Raw genomic sequence first — 20,706 nt, forward strand, 5'->3', positions numbered from 1 at the left:
TATTGTGTTAACTGAATGACTAGCAACAAAAATTTCCTTTGTTCGGTTTAAGCTCAATCTATGCAGTTCTTACAGAGCGCATGCGCAAAATGTTTTCGGTATTGCGGACGAAACGAAGCGGCTGGAAGCACAAAAGCCCCCATGTGGTGAAAAAGAGAGGAGCCGCAAGAAAAGACACGAATCACCCACTTTTGCGTCTTACGTCACACACATTCCGCCATGTCGCCCAATCAAGAGCTCAGCCGATGAAACCGCGCCAAGCTGGAAGAGAAGGTGTGGGCGTGGCTTCAGCCCTGCTGCGGGAAGAAGTTTTACTTCGCCGGCTCCCAAGTAGACTTGGTTGGCATTCTTGTTCCTCCTCCGGGTTCGTCCCCCCGTCACGTGTCAAATGAAGGGCTTGTTCTGACGGGCGGAGATGCCCACCAGGAAGGTACTAGGGCTGGGGGCGGGGTGCGTGAGGGATTGGGAGTAATGAGGGTCTTTTTGCTGATGGGAGAAAGTCTTGCCTTTGTATCTACAATTTCTTCAGTTTCTTTGGGGGCTAAATTGGGGTTGTTCAGGGTGAGGAAAGGCACAGCACTCTGCACATTATCAGAGACACACTTGTTTGTCATCCCAGGCTGAGCCCTGGCACACATTAAACCTTAAGGGATACTTTGTGTGCTAAGCTAGCATGATCCAGGGAGAGGAGACTAGAACTGGCAAAACTGAAAAGGCTTGAATTGTTGAATAATTATTGGAATGTCATGATTTCAAATATCTGGTTGATTATGCAGTATAAAAGTTTATAACAATGTTCTGAAAAACTCTGGAGAGCAATTTTGTTTCAGCTTTAGTGGAGATCAGCTGTCTGCATAAGGAGAGAATGTGAGCTAACAATGCAAGAAGTTGCAGTGTTCGTTCCTACCTTGCTTTTCTAGGAAAAACCATACTACCAGGGGCGTAGCTATAATAGAGCAAGTGGGTTCAAAGAACCCAGGTCCCCAAGCTCCAGAGGGCCCCCCAGATCCACCCCTCCCTATTTTCTTCATTATCTTCCTCACTCTGAGGAGCCATCAGGGAAAGGAGCGAACATAGCCCCCCTCTCCCCTAGCTATGCCCCTGTGTACAACACAAATAGTGTAAAGTACAAATAGGTCAAAGCAGGCCAGTGGCAGGAACTTAACTGTTTTCCTTATCCTGAGACTCCCACAGTGGTTAGTTGCTGAAGTAGCCTGAAAGGAGAGGAACTGTTTGGCCAGGTGGTTGTACATTTCAGATCTGATTTGGTGATATTTCATGCCCAGTATCTGGACTAGGCTTCAGGCTAATGATCTCCTTCCCCATTAGAGCCATGCCTACTCTAATGGTGTGAAAAAGAAAATGGATGAACCAGGGGGAGTATCGTGTTGGTTGGATATGGGATCTCCCTGGCCCTGGTGAGAATAAAATGTGTATAAGCATATTTTCCTTACGTTCTCTGCATGTTGAAGGGATAAGCTGGGGAGTTCACAGGCATAAGGCCTGCTTCTGATTTTTCACTTGAGGCAAATTATCATCTTAGTATGCTTGCAAGTTGCTCTAACAACTTCAGTAGCAAAGACCAATGGAGTGTAAAATTGAACTGTTCTTCCCTTACAAGTCCAAACTAGAATCTTTATTTCTGTTGTGTGGTCAAGACATTTTTACAGTTGTAATAGAATTTTATTTTGTAACACAAATATTTTAACCATCAGCAAAACTACTTGCAGAGTTAACTCCTAGGCTGGCTGCTTGCAAGATCTGTTTGCACATAGCTTAGCTATCATTATGTTGCCATTTACCGTAACAATAAAAATTTTAGTTGATACAACATAATCTATGACATTTAGAAAAACAATCTTTTATTTTTTCAGTTATGCATGGATGTCACTTTTTAAATGGAAAGTTTCCAATGCTTGTTTTTTCCTCCAGACTCTTTACATAACTTTTCAAACTGTAATAAAATTGATTTTTATGAGATTTTTATTGAACCTATATTGCTTAGGTGCTTTGGACAAATACATGTTCTTTTTCTCTTCTAGGCAGTTGTAATACAGCATGTATAAACTATGCAAGATGCTATTGATGAGTCTGGTCTAGATTCCAGAAAATAATTTTGTTAAAACAGCCCTTGAGATGAAAATAATAGAATTCATGCAACTACATGTTTCTTACTGTTCTGGAGGTGTGGCAGGGGGTTGAGATATTTCCTACTTCTGTTGCAGGTCCCAATAAATTGGGATTTGTTGCAATTTTCAAATCAATTTGTGTCATCACCTTTGAGGGAGGGGCTGTTGCATCCAAACCCATTTCTTGTGACATAGGGGTAGGATGTGTTCTCTGAATGCTCAGGTTCAGTCCCCACATATCTAGGGCTGGGAAAGATTCTGACTGAAACCCTGGAGAGCTGCTACCTGTCAGCATAAACTATGCAGAACTTTTGTGAGAGATGAGAACTGTGGGTGTGTAAAGCAGAATTGTACTTTACAATATAATTGTACTGTAACCATTGAGTTCCCAAGAAAAGCTCACTGAGTGTGCATCCCTAGATGGCAATGCCTTGGTGACTCATAGGGCCCATATTCCTTTACCCCTGTATTTTGCTGATGAATTTTGCTAAACTTTTGATGACACACTTTTTTACCTCACTTGGAGACGGAGCATGGACCTCTCGGAACCAAATGGTCGGAGGAACAATCCTTACGTCTTTCAGAATTTTTGAATTTGTCCAAGGTCCGTGGTTTGTGAGAGGCAATACTAGTTGCTCGCTCTCCTAATGAGGAGGAATCTATCCTTGCCAATTATGACAATATTCTGGCTTTATTGTTTCTAGTGTTGGTTAAACCATGCTTTTTTCCTAGAAATCATACTAAAATATGTATTATCCAAGCCTTGGTTTGATTGTGATTGCCTAAATCAGGCATCCCCAAACTGCGGCCCTCCAGATGTTGCTGAACTACAACTCCCAGCATCCTTAGATACAATTTTTTGTGGCTGGGTATGCTGGGAGTTGTAGTTCAGCAACATCTGGAGGGCCGCAGTTTGGGGATGCCTGGCCTAAATGTATAAAGGGAATTGGCGAGGGCCTTTAAAATACATGCAGATGATCCATTGTTACTCTCTAAGCAGGAGATCTTGCATAAGAGATCACAGTATAAACACCTATTAAGAACTAAGAAATTTAAAGCTACTAGAGAAAACTGGGCCAAATTAATAGAGGCGGCTAGATTAAAAAACCAAGCTACCTTTTGGAGGCTAGTCTCACTAGCTATGGACAAAGCTATGTCCGCTCCATCCTATTGTATCTCGGCTGATGTTTGGGAGGAGCAATTTTGATCTTTGTATAAAAGAGCCGATGGGATGGCTGTCAGTATAATCAATGAATTAAGCATCACTGAGTTGCCAAGCTGGGAGTCCATCTCCTGCTTCGAAGTTGAAAAGCGTATCAAGTCTTTTGGTAGAGGAAAGGCCCCGGGTAGTAACCTTGTAACGATCAAGGCCTTGTGGACCAATCTTGATTGGTGGGTGCATTTATTAGCCTCCCTTTTTATGTATATCTGTGCTACGGCTAGAATACCTTATGACTGGGGTATAGCTATCATTATTCCCATTTATAAAAAGGGCAATAGGGATGACCCTACAAATTATTAGGCTTGAGCCCGAAATGTTTCGGAGGCCACTAAAAAGGCCTCAAAAACGTTTCGGCTCAGGTTGGGGGTTGGCATTTAGACGCCAGTGGGGATGGTACTTTAAGGGCAGGGGAGGGTGTACTCCCGCCTCCTGCCGCATTTTCCCCACCGGTGCTCCATTATTTGTAAGCCCCTCAGGGCGGCAGCATTCCTCCCTGCCACCCTGTTTCCCTCACCGGCCGGAAGTAGCGACTGCGCGTGTGCCTGTTGCACGTGCCCGCCCATCTGCTGTGCACACGCACACACACGACAGGTGCACGCGTGGTCGCTACTTCCAGCCGATGAGGAAAACGGGGCAGCAGAGAGGAACGCTGCTGCCCCGAGGGCTTACAAATAACGGAGCGCTGGTGGGGGAAATGCACCCTCCCCCGCCCTTAAAGTACTATCCCCACTGGCACCAAATACATTTTGGGCACATCCCTACAAATTATCGCCCTATAAGTCTTTTAAACCTGATAAGTAAGATTTATGCAAAGCATTTATTAACTAAATTAGTGGATTGGATTGATGACCACGAAATTTTGTTCCTGGAGCCGGCCAGTTTTCGGGCTGGACGATCCACTATTTAGCATGCACTCACCCTAAAGTTCTTACTTGAGAATTACTGAGGTTAATCGTCTCCTAGTCTTTTTGTAGCCTTTATTGATCTAAAATCTGCATTCGATCTTATATCAAGAGAGAGGCTCTGGCAAAAGCTTAGGGATCTCTCGATAGATAAAAGGCTGCTGCTGTTAATTTCTACCATTTATGAAGGCACCCATTTGAAAGTGCATTGTAATCCGTTGGGGGCCCTCTCAGTTGAGATCCCCACCTTCAGGGGTATGAGGCAGGGCTGTGTTTTAGCCCCCACCTTGTTTAGTTTATACGTTAATTCGGTGGTCTCTTATATGATCATCACTTCTACACATCCTCCCAAATTAGCGAATAAGTATGTTTCCATCTTGCTGTATGCAGATGACATGGCTATCATGTCCCAAACCCCAGTTTGATTGAAACATGCCCTGGGTCTTCTTGTGATCTTTTGCACCCAAGAGTTTATTGAAATTAATCACCCAAAATCCAAAGTATTAGTTCTTGCAAAACGCCCTAGGCAACATAACTGGACCATCAGTGGCCATAAGATCGATCAAGTCAATTCGTTTAAATACTTGGGTGTGGTCTTTAATTCTTCAGGTTAGCGTAATGCCCATTTAAAATCAACTATACAGTTGGCTCAGTCTTCTATAAATCTTACTATATCTTAACATTACCGGAGGAGGGCCTCTTATGTACCTGCTGCAATATAATTATTTGTAACCAAGGTGTATCCTCAATTGCTATATGGTGCCCAGTTTGGCATGGTTAGCAGTTTTTCACAGCTAGAAGCTACTCAATCTAAATTTTTAAGATCTGTTTTTCAGGTTCCCCGTAGTGTTCCCAATGTTGTGATAAGACGAGAGGTGGGCTTAATCAGGTTGGAAACTTGTTATTGGAGAACACTTATTTTATTTTGGCTAAAATTGGTGTGTTTTTCAAGTGGGATTGGTCTCTCTCATAATGACGGATGGCTTCAATTTCAAATTGAAGTCTTTAATTAATAATAAATTAGCTCATTATGTGTTTTCCCAGGATGAGATCATTAAGCTGGGATTTGATCAGGCTAGGAGTGCAATTAAGAAAAGAATTTTAGATATGGAACTGCCAGAGGAAGCTGCAAACTTACCTAAAAACATCTTTATAGGGGATCAATTGATCAATAGCAAACCAGCAGGATACTTGAGTACTATTGTAGTCCCCAAATTCGGGCATACTCTTATGCTTGCTCATCTGAATGTGCTTCCATCTGCTGTAATGGAGGGAAGATTTAAAGGTATTCCCTTTTCTGTTTGTGTTTGCCCATGTGGCTCTGGTTTGGTGGAAACAAGTGTGCATGCCATTCTGTACTGTGATTTTTATAGGGAGGCACAATTAAGGTTAGTGTCTCCTTTGCTGCAAAACTTTCCAGGCCATCCAGACGATTTTTATTTAAAATTTTTACTTACAAATTCTGACTGTGAGGTTATTAATAAAATGACTAGATTTTGTTATATTATTTGTAAAACCCACTCAGAACTAATGTAATATTCTACTTGTTTGCTGGTCTATGACTGTAATAAAGCTTGAATCTGAATCTGACACACTTTTGTATTTTCCTGCATATGATAATAGTTTATATGCTATGTTTTTATTGTCAGTAGCTTTGGGCATGGTTTCATGGAAAAACATGAGAACATTTTTTAAATACATAAACAACCAAATTAGAAATGTATTAGTGAATATAATGGCATTAGCCCAAATTACTGAGGGGATTACTGTTGCATATAGGCTATTCCTCCTTTTCCCCACTTACCCCAGCTGTTTTATATAGTTAAATGCCACTTTATAATTAGTTGCCATTGTTACTGTAATTTTTGTGGGGAGGGAGACCATCATCTGGCCAGCTCCTAAGCATGCTTAAATGCCATTTATTAGATCTGACCTGATTTGCAAACACATGGGGAGTGGTGATGATTTATGGGCATTTATTGTCTTTGTGCATAGCGTTCCCTATTCTATTGTCTCAAATGAAATAACAGCCATTTGAATGTTGAATGTAGAAATTAATAGAGTGATATTTTTATTCCAGAATTTTTAACCCCAAATGTGAAAAGTCTAAGTGTTCCATGGGGGGAAAAATCATGAAATGAGGTTAGAAACAGAGTAATTTTTCTGATTGCCAACTTCTAGAGGAATAGCTATTGTAGTTTGTCGCAAAAATAGCAAGGCATCTTGTCACACCTTAAAGACAAGCACATGTATTGTATTCATAGGATGAACATGAACACAACATGTTCATTGGATACTTCATTGGATGCGTTTGATGAAGTGAGCTTTAGTCCATGAAAATTTATGCTACAATAGATTGATTAGGCTCTAAGGTACCACAAAACACGTTTCTCATTTGCATGATTTCTCTTATTTTTGTGAATTGCCAAATTTCTTAGTCACATTCAGTACAGTATATAATTAAACCACTAAACACAACAGTGACTGAAATAATATTTTTCCTTTGCAGAGGAAACGGACATGGTACACAGACCTTGCTTCTTTTCCAGATGAGAAGCCTATAGGTGAAGGCAAAGTAAATTCTGGAGAGGCAGTGGATGCTGCAGCAGTTTCCAGTGCATGGCTTCATTGTGGAGATGGATTTCAAACAACTTCTTCACTGGAGGTGAAATAACATTTTATTTGTGGGGCAGTCTGGAAATGCACACTAATTGTGGAGATGGTTAAGGGAACTTTTATTAGGGCTACCAGCCGGTTAAATAACTTGTAGTTGCTTTATCAACTGCCTTTTAATTGATTTTTTGATTAAATTTGTGCATTCATACTTCAGAGTGGTCTTGTTTTGGGGATAGTTTGCAATTTTATAAACAAGAGCTACTATTGTTTAAAAAGAAAAGACATTTTTAATATTCCCTATTATCCCTGAAAAGTAAATAAATATGCACCCTTAATTCTCAGCTTTACTAATTGAAATCTGCTCTCTCTGATTAAGAGTGGTCCCCACCAGTTAGTAAATTAGTTGATTAAGTTATGAATTAATTGATTAAGCTATACATTTTTGTAAAAAAAGCAGATCAGTGCAAGTCAATAATTTCTTTGGGGTTTTCAGGTGATTTATGGAATCTCTTAATATTTCCCTTGTGAGTTCATTGGGGATACATGACTTGGCATTTAGGCAAACTGTTGTAGTCTGCCAAGTCGACAGGACAGAAAATGAATGTGATAGGTGAGGTTCCAGAAATAACTTAAATATTGCCAGGACTTTAGAACAGTAGCGGGGTCTACACTTCAATCTGTTGCATTATAGGCAAGCAATATAAAGAACTGCAGATGCCTACACAGGTGGTTTCCCATCTTGAACAGTTTGCAAATGAGAGAAAAGCATTACTGGAAGTCTGTAATAGGGAACTGATAGAATAGATACATCTTCTCAACAAAATACTATTTTGAAATAGTATGTATGGTCAACAGAAAATTAAAATGCATTAAGCGAAAGTAACTTGAATGGGAATATATTTTATGTAAACACCTAAAAAATTTTTAATGTAGTAACAGTGATAATGATTACCTATTCATTTTGTATTTATTCATTTTGCTTTTTAAAACAGACTTCAGGTTCTTCAGAAAAACCATCCAGAGTTAAAAAGTGCTTTGCATCATTGCTTAGCTCTATTGAAGGTACAGTAGATATTGTATCATTTCATATAAGCTTCTGTTATCCACATGGCTTTCCCCCACAGATCATAGTTTGTGGGCTCGATCACCCTAAGAAATAAGAATCCAACACAACAACATGATAATATCAATTGACAATCATACAGTTGCCCGCCCCGTGACCGACTAACGATTCTCTCCTGGAACATCTCTGGCTGGTGCCAAAAAAGACTAGACCCAGATTTCGAAAATTTCCTCGACGGTCATGATTTAATCCTCTTGCAGGAGACCTGGATTAAGGATGAACTTTACTTTCTTGATTATAAAGCATTTGTGACCCCAGCAATTGTCAGCTCCAGAGGGGGTAGAAACCGAGGAGGATTGGCAACACTTATATCCCCAAATCTAAGAGCCCAAATTGAGGAAATCCCCTATTATTTGTATTATCTTTGTATTTTGTGATTTTTTTCTATTTCTTTTTATTCTATTCTGCTATCCCCTGGTATTGGTATGTCGATTATTTTAACTTGTTTTTCTTTCTTCTCGACTACAGTTATATCTGGTGTATTGTGTGGCAGATGTTTGTCTGTTTGTAGTCGGAAGTCCCATAATATTTTTACATCTTCATTTTCCCATCAACAATATGGTGAGACGTAACTTTAATAAATCTATACCGGATCGGTCGTCGCCTGGGTCAGTAAGGACCGCGCCAGGTGCTATAGTCCCTGGACATCTGGTGGCAAGTGGGCAACAGGACTCAGGATCTTCATTTGAGCAACCAGGGCTGAAGACAGCAAAGTTACTGGAAGAAACGTCACTTAACTGGAAAAAATATACAAAAAATGCCAACAAGGAAATAATGATCTGCTATTACAAGTCTAGTCCAACTAGAAGAGGTTATTTAAAAAGAATGTACCAAATTTGGAAAGAGAAGCATCCAGATACAGAAATAACAGAACAAAGGTTAGCAGACTAGAGAAGATTCATAATAAGAAATAAAGTATTCACAGAAGTTGAGCTGGAAGAACTGTAAAGAGCAACACAGGCTCAAGATATGGAAGAAGAATTACCACCAACTGAAGAAGTTGCTCAGGCGAAGGTGGAGGAGCTGTTGGAAATAGAGGATGCCACTGTTGCTGAACTGTTTCAAAATCAAAACAAGAGCACATGAACCAAACAACTACCAGGGTTCGACTTCCAGCTCTAAAAACAGTTGCCAAAAAACAACTTGCTCAGGCATTAAAAGATGTCAATGCTGCACTTGCAGAAATAACAACCAATAATTTGCAAGAAACAAACCAACTAATGTACAGTGCAGCAACAATAACAACACAAGAGCTCAGATATAAGATCAGTGGACCTGTCAAAAAAGAAAGCAGTACATCACCTAAATGGAAGATTAGATTAGAAAATAAAATCTCCAGGCTTAGATCAGATGCTAGTAAATTTAAAGATATGAAAGACAAGAAGCTGAAGAATGAAAACACCAAACAGTATCTGATCCAAAAATACCACCTAGATTCAAGGAAAACTAGAGAAGTCCTGGAAATAATAAAGCAGCAAATAACAGCAATGCCAAAGAAGATTAGTAGATATGAAGCCAGAATTACACAAAACAGGCAGAATCTCCAATTCCAGTCGAATCAGAGATGTTTCTACCAAAGCATAGAAGGAGAAACTGCAAGAAACGTAGAAATACCAAATAAAGAAGAAACAGTGCAATTCTGGGGGAAATGATGGGACAATCCAATAGATTATAATAAAAAAGCAGACTGGATGAAAGAGGTAAAAAAATGTAACCAACAAATGCAAGATCTAATAATAACACCAGAATTAATAAGTGAAAGAACAAAGAAAATTAAAAATTGGACTGCGCCAGGCGACGATGAACTGCATGGCTTTTTGGCTTAAACACCTAACAAGCCTTCATAAACAACTATCAAAACAGTTCAATCACATTTTGCAAGGCGGTGATGTTGAACAATGACTAACAACTGGGAAACTCATCTCATCATGAAAGAACCAGCAAAAGGTGCAGTTCCGAGTAATTATAGACTGATCACCTGCCTGCCTGCCAACAATGTTCAAATTATTAACTGGAATAATAGCAGATGAAGTGATGCAACACTTATTAACTAACAAACAGCTTCCAGTTTAACAGAAAGGAAATTGCCCGAACACCAGAGGCACAAAAGACCAGCTGCTGATTGACAAAATGATTTTAGAAAACTGCAAGAGAAGAAAAACAAATCTAAGTGTTGCATGGATTGACTTCAAGAAAGCCTTTGATTCATTGCTTCACACATGGATACTAAAATGTTTAGAAACAACTGGTGTCAGCAAAAACATTCAGATATTTATTTAAAAAGCAATGAGCATGTGGAGTACACAGTTAACAATCAATGGCGAGACACTTGGACAGGTTAGCATTAGAAGAGGCATTTTCCAAGGGGACTCACTATCCCCTCTGTTGTTTGTAATTGCCATGACCCCACTTTCACAAATACTAAACAAAACAGGCCTCGGATACCAAACATCTAAAACATCAAGTAAAATCAACCATCTGCTGTACATGGATGATCTGAAGTTGTATGGAAAGTCCCAGTCAGAAATCGAATCACTGCTAAACACTGTCCGTATATTCAGTAGCGATATAGCAATGGAGTTTGGACTAGACAAGTGTGCTGCATTAATAATGAACAGAGGGAAAATAACAAAAACAGAAGGAATAGAACTGCCCAATGGAAGCAAGATCAAGAACCTGGAAGAGAAAGAACATTACAAATACTTGGGCATTCTCCAGGCTGATAACATTGCACACACTGAAGTTAAAAGAAAAATTGGAAGTGAATACATCAGGAGAGTTAGAAAAATCCTCAAGTCCAAACTCAATGGTGGGAACACCGTACAAGCCATAAACACCTGGGCTATACCTGTTATCAGGTATAGTGTTATCAGATACAGTGCAGGAATAATAGACTGGACCCAGGCAGAGCTAGAGATGCTGGATCGTAAGACCAGGAAAATGACCATCAATCATGCTCTGCACCCCCGCAGTGATGTTGATAGGCTCTACCTCCCTCGCAGCTCAGGTGGAAGAGGAATGCTGCAAGTCCATCAAACAGTAGAGGAGGAGAAAAGAGGCCTTGAAGAATATATCAAGGACAGTGAAGAAGATGCACTTCAAATGGTCAGTAACGTGAAACTATTCAACACCAATGAAACAAAGCAGGCCTACAAGAAAGAACAAATCAAGGACCGAGCAGAAAAATGGAGAAATAAGCCCCTGCATGGTCAATATTTGCACAATATAAGTGGAAAATCAGACATCACCAAGACCTGGCAATGGCTTAAGAATGGTTGCTTGAAGAAAGAAACAGAGGGTTTAATACTGGCTGCACAAGAACAGGCACTAAGAACAAATGCAATAAGAGCAAAAGTAGAAAAATCAACAACAAACAGCAAGTGCCGCCTTTGTAAAGAAGCAGATGAAACAGTGGACCACCTAATCAGCTGTTGTAAAAAGATTGCACAGACTGACTACAAACAAAGGCATGACAAGGTAGCAGGGATGATACACTGGAACATCTGCAAAAAATACAATCTACCTGTAGCCAAAAATTGGTGGGACCATAAAATTGAAAAAGTTGAAGAAAATGAAGATGTAAAAATCTTATTGGACTTCCGACTACAAACAGACAAACATCTGCCACGCAATACACCAGATATAACTGTAGTCAAGGAGAAAGAAAAACAAGTCAAAATAATCGACATACCAATACCAGGGGATAGCAGAATAGAAGAAAAAGAAATAGAAAAAAATCACAAAATACAAAGATCTACAAATTGAAATTGAAAGGCTGTGGCAGAAAAAGACCCAAATCATCCCAGTGGTAATTGGCGCCCTGGGTGCAGTCCCAAAAGACCTTGAAGAGCACCTCAACACCATAGGGGCCACAGAAATCACCATCAGCCAATTACAAAAAGCAGCTTTACTGGGAACAGCCTATATTCTGCGACGATATCTATAACAATTGACAATAAAATTCTGGCATCCCAGGTCCTTGGGAAGGACTCGATGTCTGGATAAAACAAACCAGTCAATAACACCTGTCCGACTGTGTAAACAAGAAATAATAAAACAATCCCAGTGGTAATTGGCGCCCTGGGTGCAGTTCCAAAAGACCTTGAAGCAGGGGCGTAGCTAGGGGGGAGAGGGCCTGTGTTCATCCCTCTCTCTGGCGTCCCCCCAGAGTGAGGGAGATAATGAAGAAAATGGGGAGGGGTGGAGCAGGAGGTCCCTCAGGAGCTGGGGGCCCGTGTTCTTTGAACCCTTTCACTCAATTATAGCTACGCCCCTGCCTTGAAGGGCACCTCAACACCATAGGGGCCACAGAAATCACCATCAGCCAGTTACAAAAAGCAGCTTTACTGGGAACAGCCTATATTCTGCAACGATATCTATAACAATTGACAATAAAATTCAGCCATCCCAGGTGCTTGGGAAGGACTCAATGTCTCGATAAAGCAAACCAGTCAATAACACCTGTCTGACTGTGTAAACAAGATAATAATAATAATAATAATAATAATAATAATAATATTGTAATATGTTAAGTATCTGCATATTCCATTCCACAGGTATCTCTAAAAGTGAGAGTTCAAGTGAATTCACTGACATAGTGTGGAGCTCCAGTGAGAGTGACTTCTCAGATGATGAAAATAAGGCTTTGACTTCAAGACGTCCTTGTCTAAAAGTGGAGAAATACAGAAAATACGAACGGCTTAATGAAGATGAATATAATGAAGGTGACACTCTTTGCATGTGTCGCATATACATGATGAGTGTCAGGCATTTCTGTTCAAATTATTTAAGAAATTATCTTCTATGGTTTAGGCAGAACTGCAAATGTGTTGTGAATTGTGCAATTTTGTTTTCCAGGAATATGCAGTGCATTCATAATTCTTGAGAATCAAAGCTTTTATTGTTAAGAGTTTATTTCTAGATCATGTGATTGTTCTCTCTTTTTTTTAATGCCACATTTTTACTTGCCAGAGGATCCAAAGACTATATAGCAGTTGGATCTATATATATAATTCTCCTGGGTGTGCCTTTCGAATGTGCGTTCTGGCAGCCCAGCTGATTGGCTGGGCTGCGGGGGCGCCTGATTGGGTAAGGCGCACCCAGGAGAATTGACTGGCTGGGCAGACGGCGGCGGCGGTCCCGGCCGCGGAGGCGAGGCAGCGGCCGGCGGGCCCGGCCACGGCGGCGAGGCGGAGTCTGGCGTTGGCGGCCGCACTTGCCCCCGCCGGAGACGGTGGGGTGGAGAGAGAGAGAGGTAGCCGGCCCCAAAGAGCGAACAGATGCTCTGTGCGGGGTCGGCTTGTAATAAGAAAATAAGTCCTCTTATAGATGGTTAGCTCATTTAAAAACAGAAGGTAGAGGGTAGCAACACATGAAGAGTATTCACAATGGAGGAAAGTAGAGAACAAGCTGTATTGGGACCAGTGCTATTTAACATGCATAAAAATGCTTTAGAGTCAGGATTGAGGCAGTCAGGTTTTCAAGTGATACAAAGGATTCAGGATGATGAAGTGTTTGGGACAAAATAGAAAGCTAACTGAAAATGGCAGAATGTTTCAATGTCTCAGTGTGGAATAAAAGTAATGTTCCTTCTTCTATCCATCTCTAATTACTTCTGTATTTCAAAGAGAGACTTTTTGGAATTCATTATATGGCCAAACTAGACCTAATTGGGCGATCCCTGATCAGAATGTCCTGTTCTTCTTTTAAAAACAAATTAATAGCATCTGCACCTCCCCCTTTACTGGATTGAGACTGTGGTAGTGGGTGGGGGATATTTAGCCCTTTCTGCCCCATGCCATTTTCCCTATTAAAAACCCCTTCCCCTGAAACTGCTATTCATTGTGGAAGGAGAAAAATGCAAATACTTGTAATGTATGTCTCCCCCCCAACCCCCCACACAGCTGGCAGTACCAATTCAATTATATTCCCCTCCCAAAGAAGATGTTGGGAGAGTCAGTTTATTAGTCATCTTAAATAATTCTTTAATGTTGTCTGTGGCTTGGCCCCAAGTATGACAATTGGCTTCTACTGGCGGAAGGTTTTCTGTGGCAGTGGCACTGTTTAGGAATTGGGTGTAGGAACAAAACTTTTGTTTTTATGAAAGCATACCTGAAAGATGAATGTGGTATAGTGATTTTTAAAGTGTTTCTGCCAGAATGTAGCACATAGTCTCTTTGGGCTAGACTGTTCCTTTTATTTTGCCATTCAATAGTGTGTATTTAATAGTGAGTTGCATACAATCCTGGGTCTATGATGAGGGTTATAGTTTGGTAAATGTCTAAGTGTAGATTTAAAAAACAGAAGTATAGGTGCCTCTTGTGTGTGTGTGTGTGTGTGTGTGTGTGTGTGTGTGTAGCCCCTAACTTATGCATAATAATTTCTCCATGCTGTTTTTTGCTATCAGGAACTCTAGATGGCCACCTTTCCTTGCCAGACTATCTAGAATTTGTTTGTCAAGTAAATGTTATGCAAGTCTAACTGGGTCAGTTAGGTACAGCTGATAATATAACTTCTTGTAATTTCCGATTCTCAGTAGAACAGGAATAATACTAATTTGCTAGACTATTACCTACTGCTTACCTGAAATCATCAGCTTGTTGCCTGTCACTTTTAAAAAAGTTTAACAGATTTTAGGGACAGGTGAAAAGCATGTTGGATCTCTTGTGTTGTGCCCTGTCTGTCTGTCTGTCTATCTATTTATCTATCAAACTTCTATACCGCCCAAACTTTAGTCTCTGGCTGGTTAATATAAAACAATTAAAACACATATATAAAAAGTTAAAACAATTCAACAATTTAAAATCAACCATAAAATTAAAAAAGACAATTTTAAAAAGCTGGGAAAGCTTGGGTGAAAAGATGGGTTTTCAGATGTTTTTTTAAAAATTGCCAGAGATGGGGAGGATCGTTTCTCAACAGGGAGCGCATTCCACAATCTTGGGGCCGTAACTGAGAAGGCCCATCTCTGTGTAGCCACCAGACAAGTTGGCGGTAACTGGAGATGGACCTCCTCAGATGACCTCAATGGGCGGTGGGGCTCATAGTGAAGAAGACACTCTTTTAAATACCTAGGGCCTAAGCTGTTTAGGGCTTTATAACTAGCACTTTGTATTTTGCCCGGAAACCAATTGGCAGCCAGTGAAGCTCCATCAGCAAAGGAGTAATGTGGTCTCTCTGAGATGACCCAGAGACCAACCTGGCTGCTGCATTCTGAACCAACTGAAGTTTCTGGACTATGTACAAAGGCAGCCCCACGTAGAGCGCATTACAAAAGTCAAGTCTGGAGGTTACCAACAGGTGTACCACTGTTTTGAGGTCATTGATCTCGAGAAATGGGCGCAGCTGCCGTATCAGCCGAAGCTGATAGAAAGCACTCCTGAACACTGTAGCTGACATCCTGACTAGTGAAGTGCATGTGTAAGTAGGGTGTACGGACATGCAGCAGCACCTCTTGCAACTCCCCCTATCCTCCTGCACTCATGCTGTTGCAAAAGAGGGCTGTGCATCCAGAGTGCTCCCCACGCTCTGGAAGCTCTTAGTGAGATTGGAAATACACCACTGACCCTCCACCGTGTGGTTTTATCTAACTAAGTGTTTCCAAAGCACCGGAAATGCTCTCCACTCTTAGCCCTCTTGCACTACTGTGCAGGTGTATGAGGGGTACTGCCTGCACATCCTACTTACACATGCCTTCTGTTAGGATGTCAGCCGCAGTGTGGGGTAAGGCATTTCTGAAAGAATGTACCGTAATAAAATTTCATGGTGTCAGCATTTTCAAAGTCTGTTTTTATGTATCTTATTTCCCCCCCTCCCCCAAGGTGAACCACAGTTCATTGACTGGGAGAATGATAGTGATTATCAGGATGATGCTGAACAATATAGTGGATCAAAAACTGATGGCACTCCTTTAGACATATCGGACACTGATTCTTGCACAAATAGCAACTTTATGCCAGATAAAGAAAAGGAAGATGAATATTCAAAGGTAAGCTATTTCAAAGACAACTAAATATTGTCATGATATCCTAGTTTGTCCTCTGTTTCACAGCTTTCTCCAGCAGAATCTAGAAATATACTTTACAGAGTGCTGTACTGATAGTATAACGCTACAGTAAATAGTCAGGGGTGACCGAAGGACTGTTGTTTTAACTGATACTGAAGAATTAGATTCCTCCTAGGAGTGAGGGAAAAGGAATCGGAAACATCTCATAAAGAAATCCAGCGTAAATCTTGTTAGAATTTCTAGTAGTCTTGTAGTTTTCAGGACTTCTTGGAAATGTGTGTCGTATGATTATGTCTCTGCAGTATGGGTAGCATCCACAGTTACCCTGGCACAACATGTGCAAGTGGAAGGCATCTTCCCCAGCTCTTCTCCCTGCTGAGCCTTTCCTTAGTCCCTCAGAAAGGCTGTGAGTTGCGGGGCCTTCATCAACAGCATGGGATGTAGAGTCGGGGGCTGCAGGGGGAGGGGGAATCTTGGGAAACTGCATAGGCAGCTGCTGGTTGTTCCCTGTTAAGTTTCCAGAATAGTCCCCCTTGCTATGTCCGATGCTGTTGCTGAAGGTCCCGCAGCCCTCAGCCGAGAGGTGGGAGTGGGGAAGGTCCTTGAATCAGAGTGACTGTGGTTGGATGTTACTCACTCTGTTTCTTGATAGATGAGCCGTTTCGGTAACAAGGGGATTGTTTTTGATTGCAAATTATTCCGAGCATGAGTTCGCTTGATAATCTTACTTTCTTGGTACAGGATCATGTGTGAGCAGGTGGTCCTTTACACCATTTAAATGCTAACTACATAGTGCAGACAATGCAGTCCTTGTAATGGTTTGTGTATACATCTTCTCTACATTTGTGTTTTGTTTGTTGTGTCAAATTTTATATTATTTTTACTGTTTTGAGCCGCCTTGAGTAGTGTTGTACTGGAGGGGCAGGATATAGATATTTTAAATAATAAGAGTAAAACTTATCCAAATAGCCTTTGAAGAACTAATCTGGATAATTACTGTTTCAAATAAACAAGAATGCAGTTTGCATGGGGTTGATATGGGATCTTGACATGGAGTTACGCTAGGAACACAAATTAAATTTAAAACTAAATAAAAGTTTAACTTTTCTAAATAGAAGTTTCTGAAGAAAATTTATTAGAACAAATTTTTGGTACAAAAGTTGGTTCTAGAAAAAATTACTTCAATTTGGCATAGCCTCAGTTGTGATGATATTGGCGTTTTATTTTCTGTAGAGACACTTAATCTTAGAATGGGTTATTTCCACATTTCATGCGTAAACTCTTAATAGTTTATGGTTTAGTGTTGTTCTGTGCATTTAAGCTTCATCTTCACAATACCTGCACTAGAATTTCTTTGAAATGTAATTTTTGATCATAGACTAAGCCATTTGCTGATATTAGCCTGTCAAGGTTTCCGTGCCATGCCAAAATATTCTCAGAATGACCAGTAGGGGGAGACAGGAATCAACTTTCCCTCCTGCTTTTATTTGGAACTTAGATGAAAACCCTAATGAAAGTTGAGTTTAGAGAGAGGTGCTCTTATGTAATCTTATGTACTGTGTGTTGTGTTGTGGCATTTAAATAGTATAAAAAGGACTTGACAAAAAGATCTGTGAGTATTTTAGAATATTTGTTACAGCCTTGCTAGTCATGTGGCAAATACAGGATATCTGATGTATAAGGGCAGAGTTTAATATTTGATCCCCCCCCCCCAATTTTAGAATAAGCAATGTGAGCATTTTAGAATAAACATGCACAGGAAAAAATATTTCAAGAACTAGGAAACTGTCTGAAATGTGTGTCTAAAAAACTGAGCTAATACTGTAAATGGGCATTTATTTATTTATTAGAAACATTTGATATACCGTCCACTCCGAAGACTCTGGGTGGTGTACAAAAACATGCAAAACAAGACAGCATTAAAATTACATTCTAAATAAAACTAAAGTAACAGGGGGAAAAAAAAGGTAAACTACAGGGTAAAAGCCTGGCGAAAAAGAAAAGTCTTCAATAGAGATTTAAAAATCGACAAGGAAGGAGCCAAACAAATCTGCAGGGGAAAGGAATTCCAGAGAAGTGGGGCAGCAACCGAGAAGGCCCTTTCATGGGTTCAAGCACCCCAAAACTCTCGGAAATCGGGGACTGACAAAAGGGCCATCTGACCGGACGGAATATAACTGGATGGGAGAGACGGGTCTGTAGGTAAACAGGTGGTAAACCCCGCAAGGCTTTGAAGGTCAAAACCAGGACCTTAAATTGAACTCGGTAGCGAATAGGCAACCAATGCAATGACTGCAGGATTGGTGTTACCCTGTCATATTTTCTGGCACCCATAAGTAAATGAGCCGCTGCATTCTGGACCCGTTGTAGTTTTCCGATCGTCCTCAAAGGTAACCCTAGATAGAGGGCATTACAATAATCTAGGCAGGAGATAACAAGGGCATGGGTCACTTCAGTACTATTTAGTATTGTATTTATTTGGTTAAACATGTATATCCTTTCTTCTGATTAGATCAGCAAAGAAAACAGCTTGAAGAAGGCTGTTTGGTTTGTTTTCTTAGTTGCTAGCATAATTCTGAGTTTTCTGCTCTTATGAAATGATACACACATGTCTGTTATTAACCATCAGTCACATATGTTCTCATGAATTGTGTAAAAGCTTCCATAGGTTATACTGCTTCCCTTAGATGCCACTCATCATATTGTGCAAGTGTTGTTGAATTTTATTTTATGAATCAGCAAAGTTATTAGTAGAGGTGCTTAAACTTTGGGAGATTGTCTCCTGTTTTCATATGAATAAAAATGTAACTTGTGACAACTAACTCTTTGCAAGTATTATTTGCTATAATTTTATCTCTCTGACAAGAGACATATGGCATTGAAATCAAAAGTGGCATTGATTTCTGTGCTGATGCAAGTTACTGACAGCAAGAAAAATAAGACCTATTTGATGGAGGAAGTGGAGACTCTTATTTGAGACTTAAGATTGGCCCTCCCAAGCCGCACAACACTTACCGAATGGAACAACAACTTCTGAAAGAGAAAACAAATGTGTCGAGATTTGGGATAACTTTTGATGGAGAATGATTCTTAAAATGCACTAGGGAATTAGAGAAGTTGGACAAGAACTATATAGGTTGCACCAGCAGATTTTGCTTTGTTTATGGTAGTTTTTAATTTCATTCCTTATTGTTAGAATGCAACTGTCAGCACTCTTTACTCCTCTCTTTTCAGCATGTTTTCTAAGTCTGTTTGTCTTTTTATAAATTAAATGTCCAATGTGAGATGGGGTTCAGGAATCCCACTTCTCCACGGCATATTGGGTCAATTCACATTTAAATGGCCAGCCATGGCTTGGTGCTATGGGAACAAGTCCCTGGACTCATGTGTTCCCTCTCTTCTTGGCATTCTCTGCTCACTTCGTTATGTCTTAGTTCCTCTAAACTAAGACTGTAAACCACATTTTAAAGCTGATTTGCAGTCTTGCTTTGGCTTGGAGGGTAAGCACAAATTACATACAGTTCACCAGTTTGGATGTAATGTCAGCCCCAAACAGAGAAGCAAGTCATTAAGAGGAGCACAAGAGTCAGCAGGAGAAAGGAGTGTACAAGCTTGAGGTTCAGTCATGTTATGCCCATTCATGGTTTGTTACAGGCAAACTGACCCAGAGACCTTGTATAATCGAGATGTGTAAATATGACTGTAGTTTTTCACAAAGAAGGGAATGGCAGAACCTAAAGAAAACTGATAAGTGTTTGTCAGGTGAAATTTGCCAAGCTAGGCAGTATGGGAAATTGTCCAGATTAGTTTGTTTTTTTGCCATGCCATGCTAACGTCTTTTATAATTTTTGTTCCTTGTGGATATGCCTATTTTCAAGCACACTTTTGAGTGCATTTCCTTATCCTGTACTCAAGTCATAGCAGCACAAACCAAAATAGAGTTGGTTTCCCAGATACTTAATTGTGTGTCCTTTTGTGGGAATTTCCAGGGCAGTGGCTTGTCTGGGTCATTAAACTTGACTGGAGAGTTGACTCATGTTGCATGGAAGATCATCACTATTATAATTACCGACTCCTTGCATATGTTGCATACTTATATTTCACTCTTCATGCATAAGGCATGTCATGGTCCTAGGAATATTTTTATTATACGCGTATTTTTGTTTGGTTTGTTTGTTTTTTGTTTATGTATTTATTTGATTTTATCCACCCTTCCAAAAATGGCTCAGGGTGGCTTACACAGAGAAATGATAAATAAATAAATAAATAAATAAGATGGATCTCTGTCCCCAAAGGGCTCACATACTGTATGCATGCATGCACATACACCAGGTTATATTTTTTTGTTTAAAATTGTTTTAAATTATGAAAACATACCGTATTTTACGGACTATAAGATGCTACGGACTATAAGACGCACCTTAATTTTAATCCAGTTTTTCAGAGTTTTAACATATTAAACTGTTAAAACATATAAGACGCACCTGAATTTTGGCGGATATTTTTCGAGGAAAAAAGTGAGTCTTATAGTCCATAAAATACGGTAATTAGTATGCCGATTGAAATAAAACTGCACCATAGAACTGCATTTTGAACTCTCATGAGACATTACATAAAATATGCAAGTCATACCTGGATTTAGAACTGAAGCTTTTTGCACCAATCCAAATATAGACTGCATGCTACTTTTAGGAGGCAAGTCATTTTTA

General features: G+C 40.1%; 1 protein-coding gene across 2 annotated transcripts in view; it reads left to right on the plus strand.

Moving 5' to 3' along the window:
* Positions 1-245: 245 nt before the first annotated feature.
* The window catches only part of SPIDR (scaffold protein involved in DNA repair), a 253,771-nt gene continuing 233,310 nt past the window's right edge, over positions 246-20,706 (plus strand). Inside the window, exons 1-5 of one of the 2 annotated variants that reach the window (XM_053249054.1) lie at positions 246-430; positions 6,763-6,918; positions 7,862-7,931; positions 12,549-12,716; positions 15,813-15,979. In XM_053249054.1, coding sequence (XP_053105029.1) covers positions 416-430; positions 6,763-6,918; positions 7,862-7,931; positions 12,549-12,716; positions 15,813-15,979 — 576 coding nt within the window. In that variant the 5' untranslated portion in view covers positions 246-415. The remainder of the gene's footprint in view (positions 431-6,762; positions 6,919-7,861; positions 7,932-12,548; positions 12,717-15,812; positions 15,980-20,706) is intronic. The other variant, XM_053249053.1, reaches the window with a different exon arrangement.

The sequence above is a fragment of the Hemicordylus capensis genome, chromosome 4 (assembly GCF_027244095.1).
Source record: "Hemicordylus capensis ecotype Gifberg chromosome 4, rHemCap1.1.pri, whole genome shotgun sequence".
Classification (NCBI taxonomy): Eukaryota; Metazoa; Chordata; class Lepidosauria; order Squamata; family Cordylidae; genus Hemicordylus; species Hemicordylus capensis.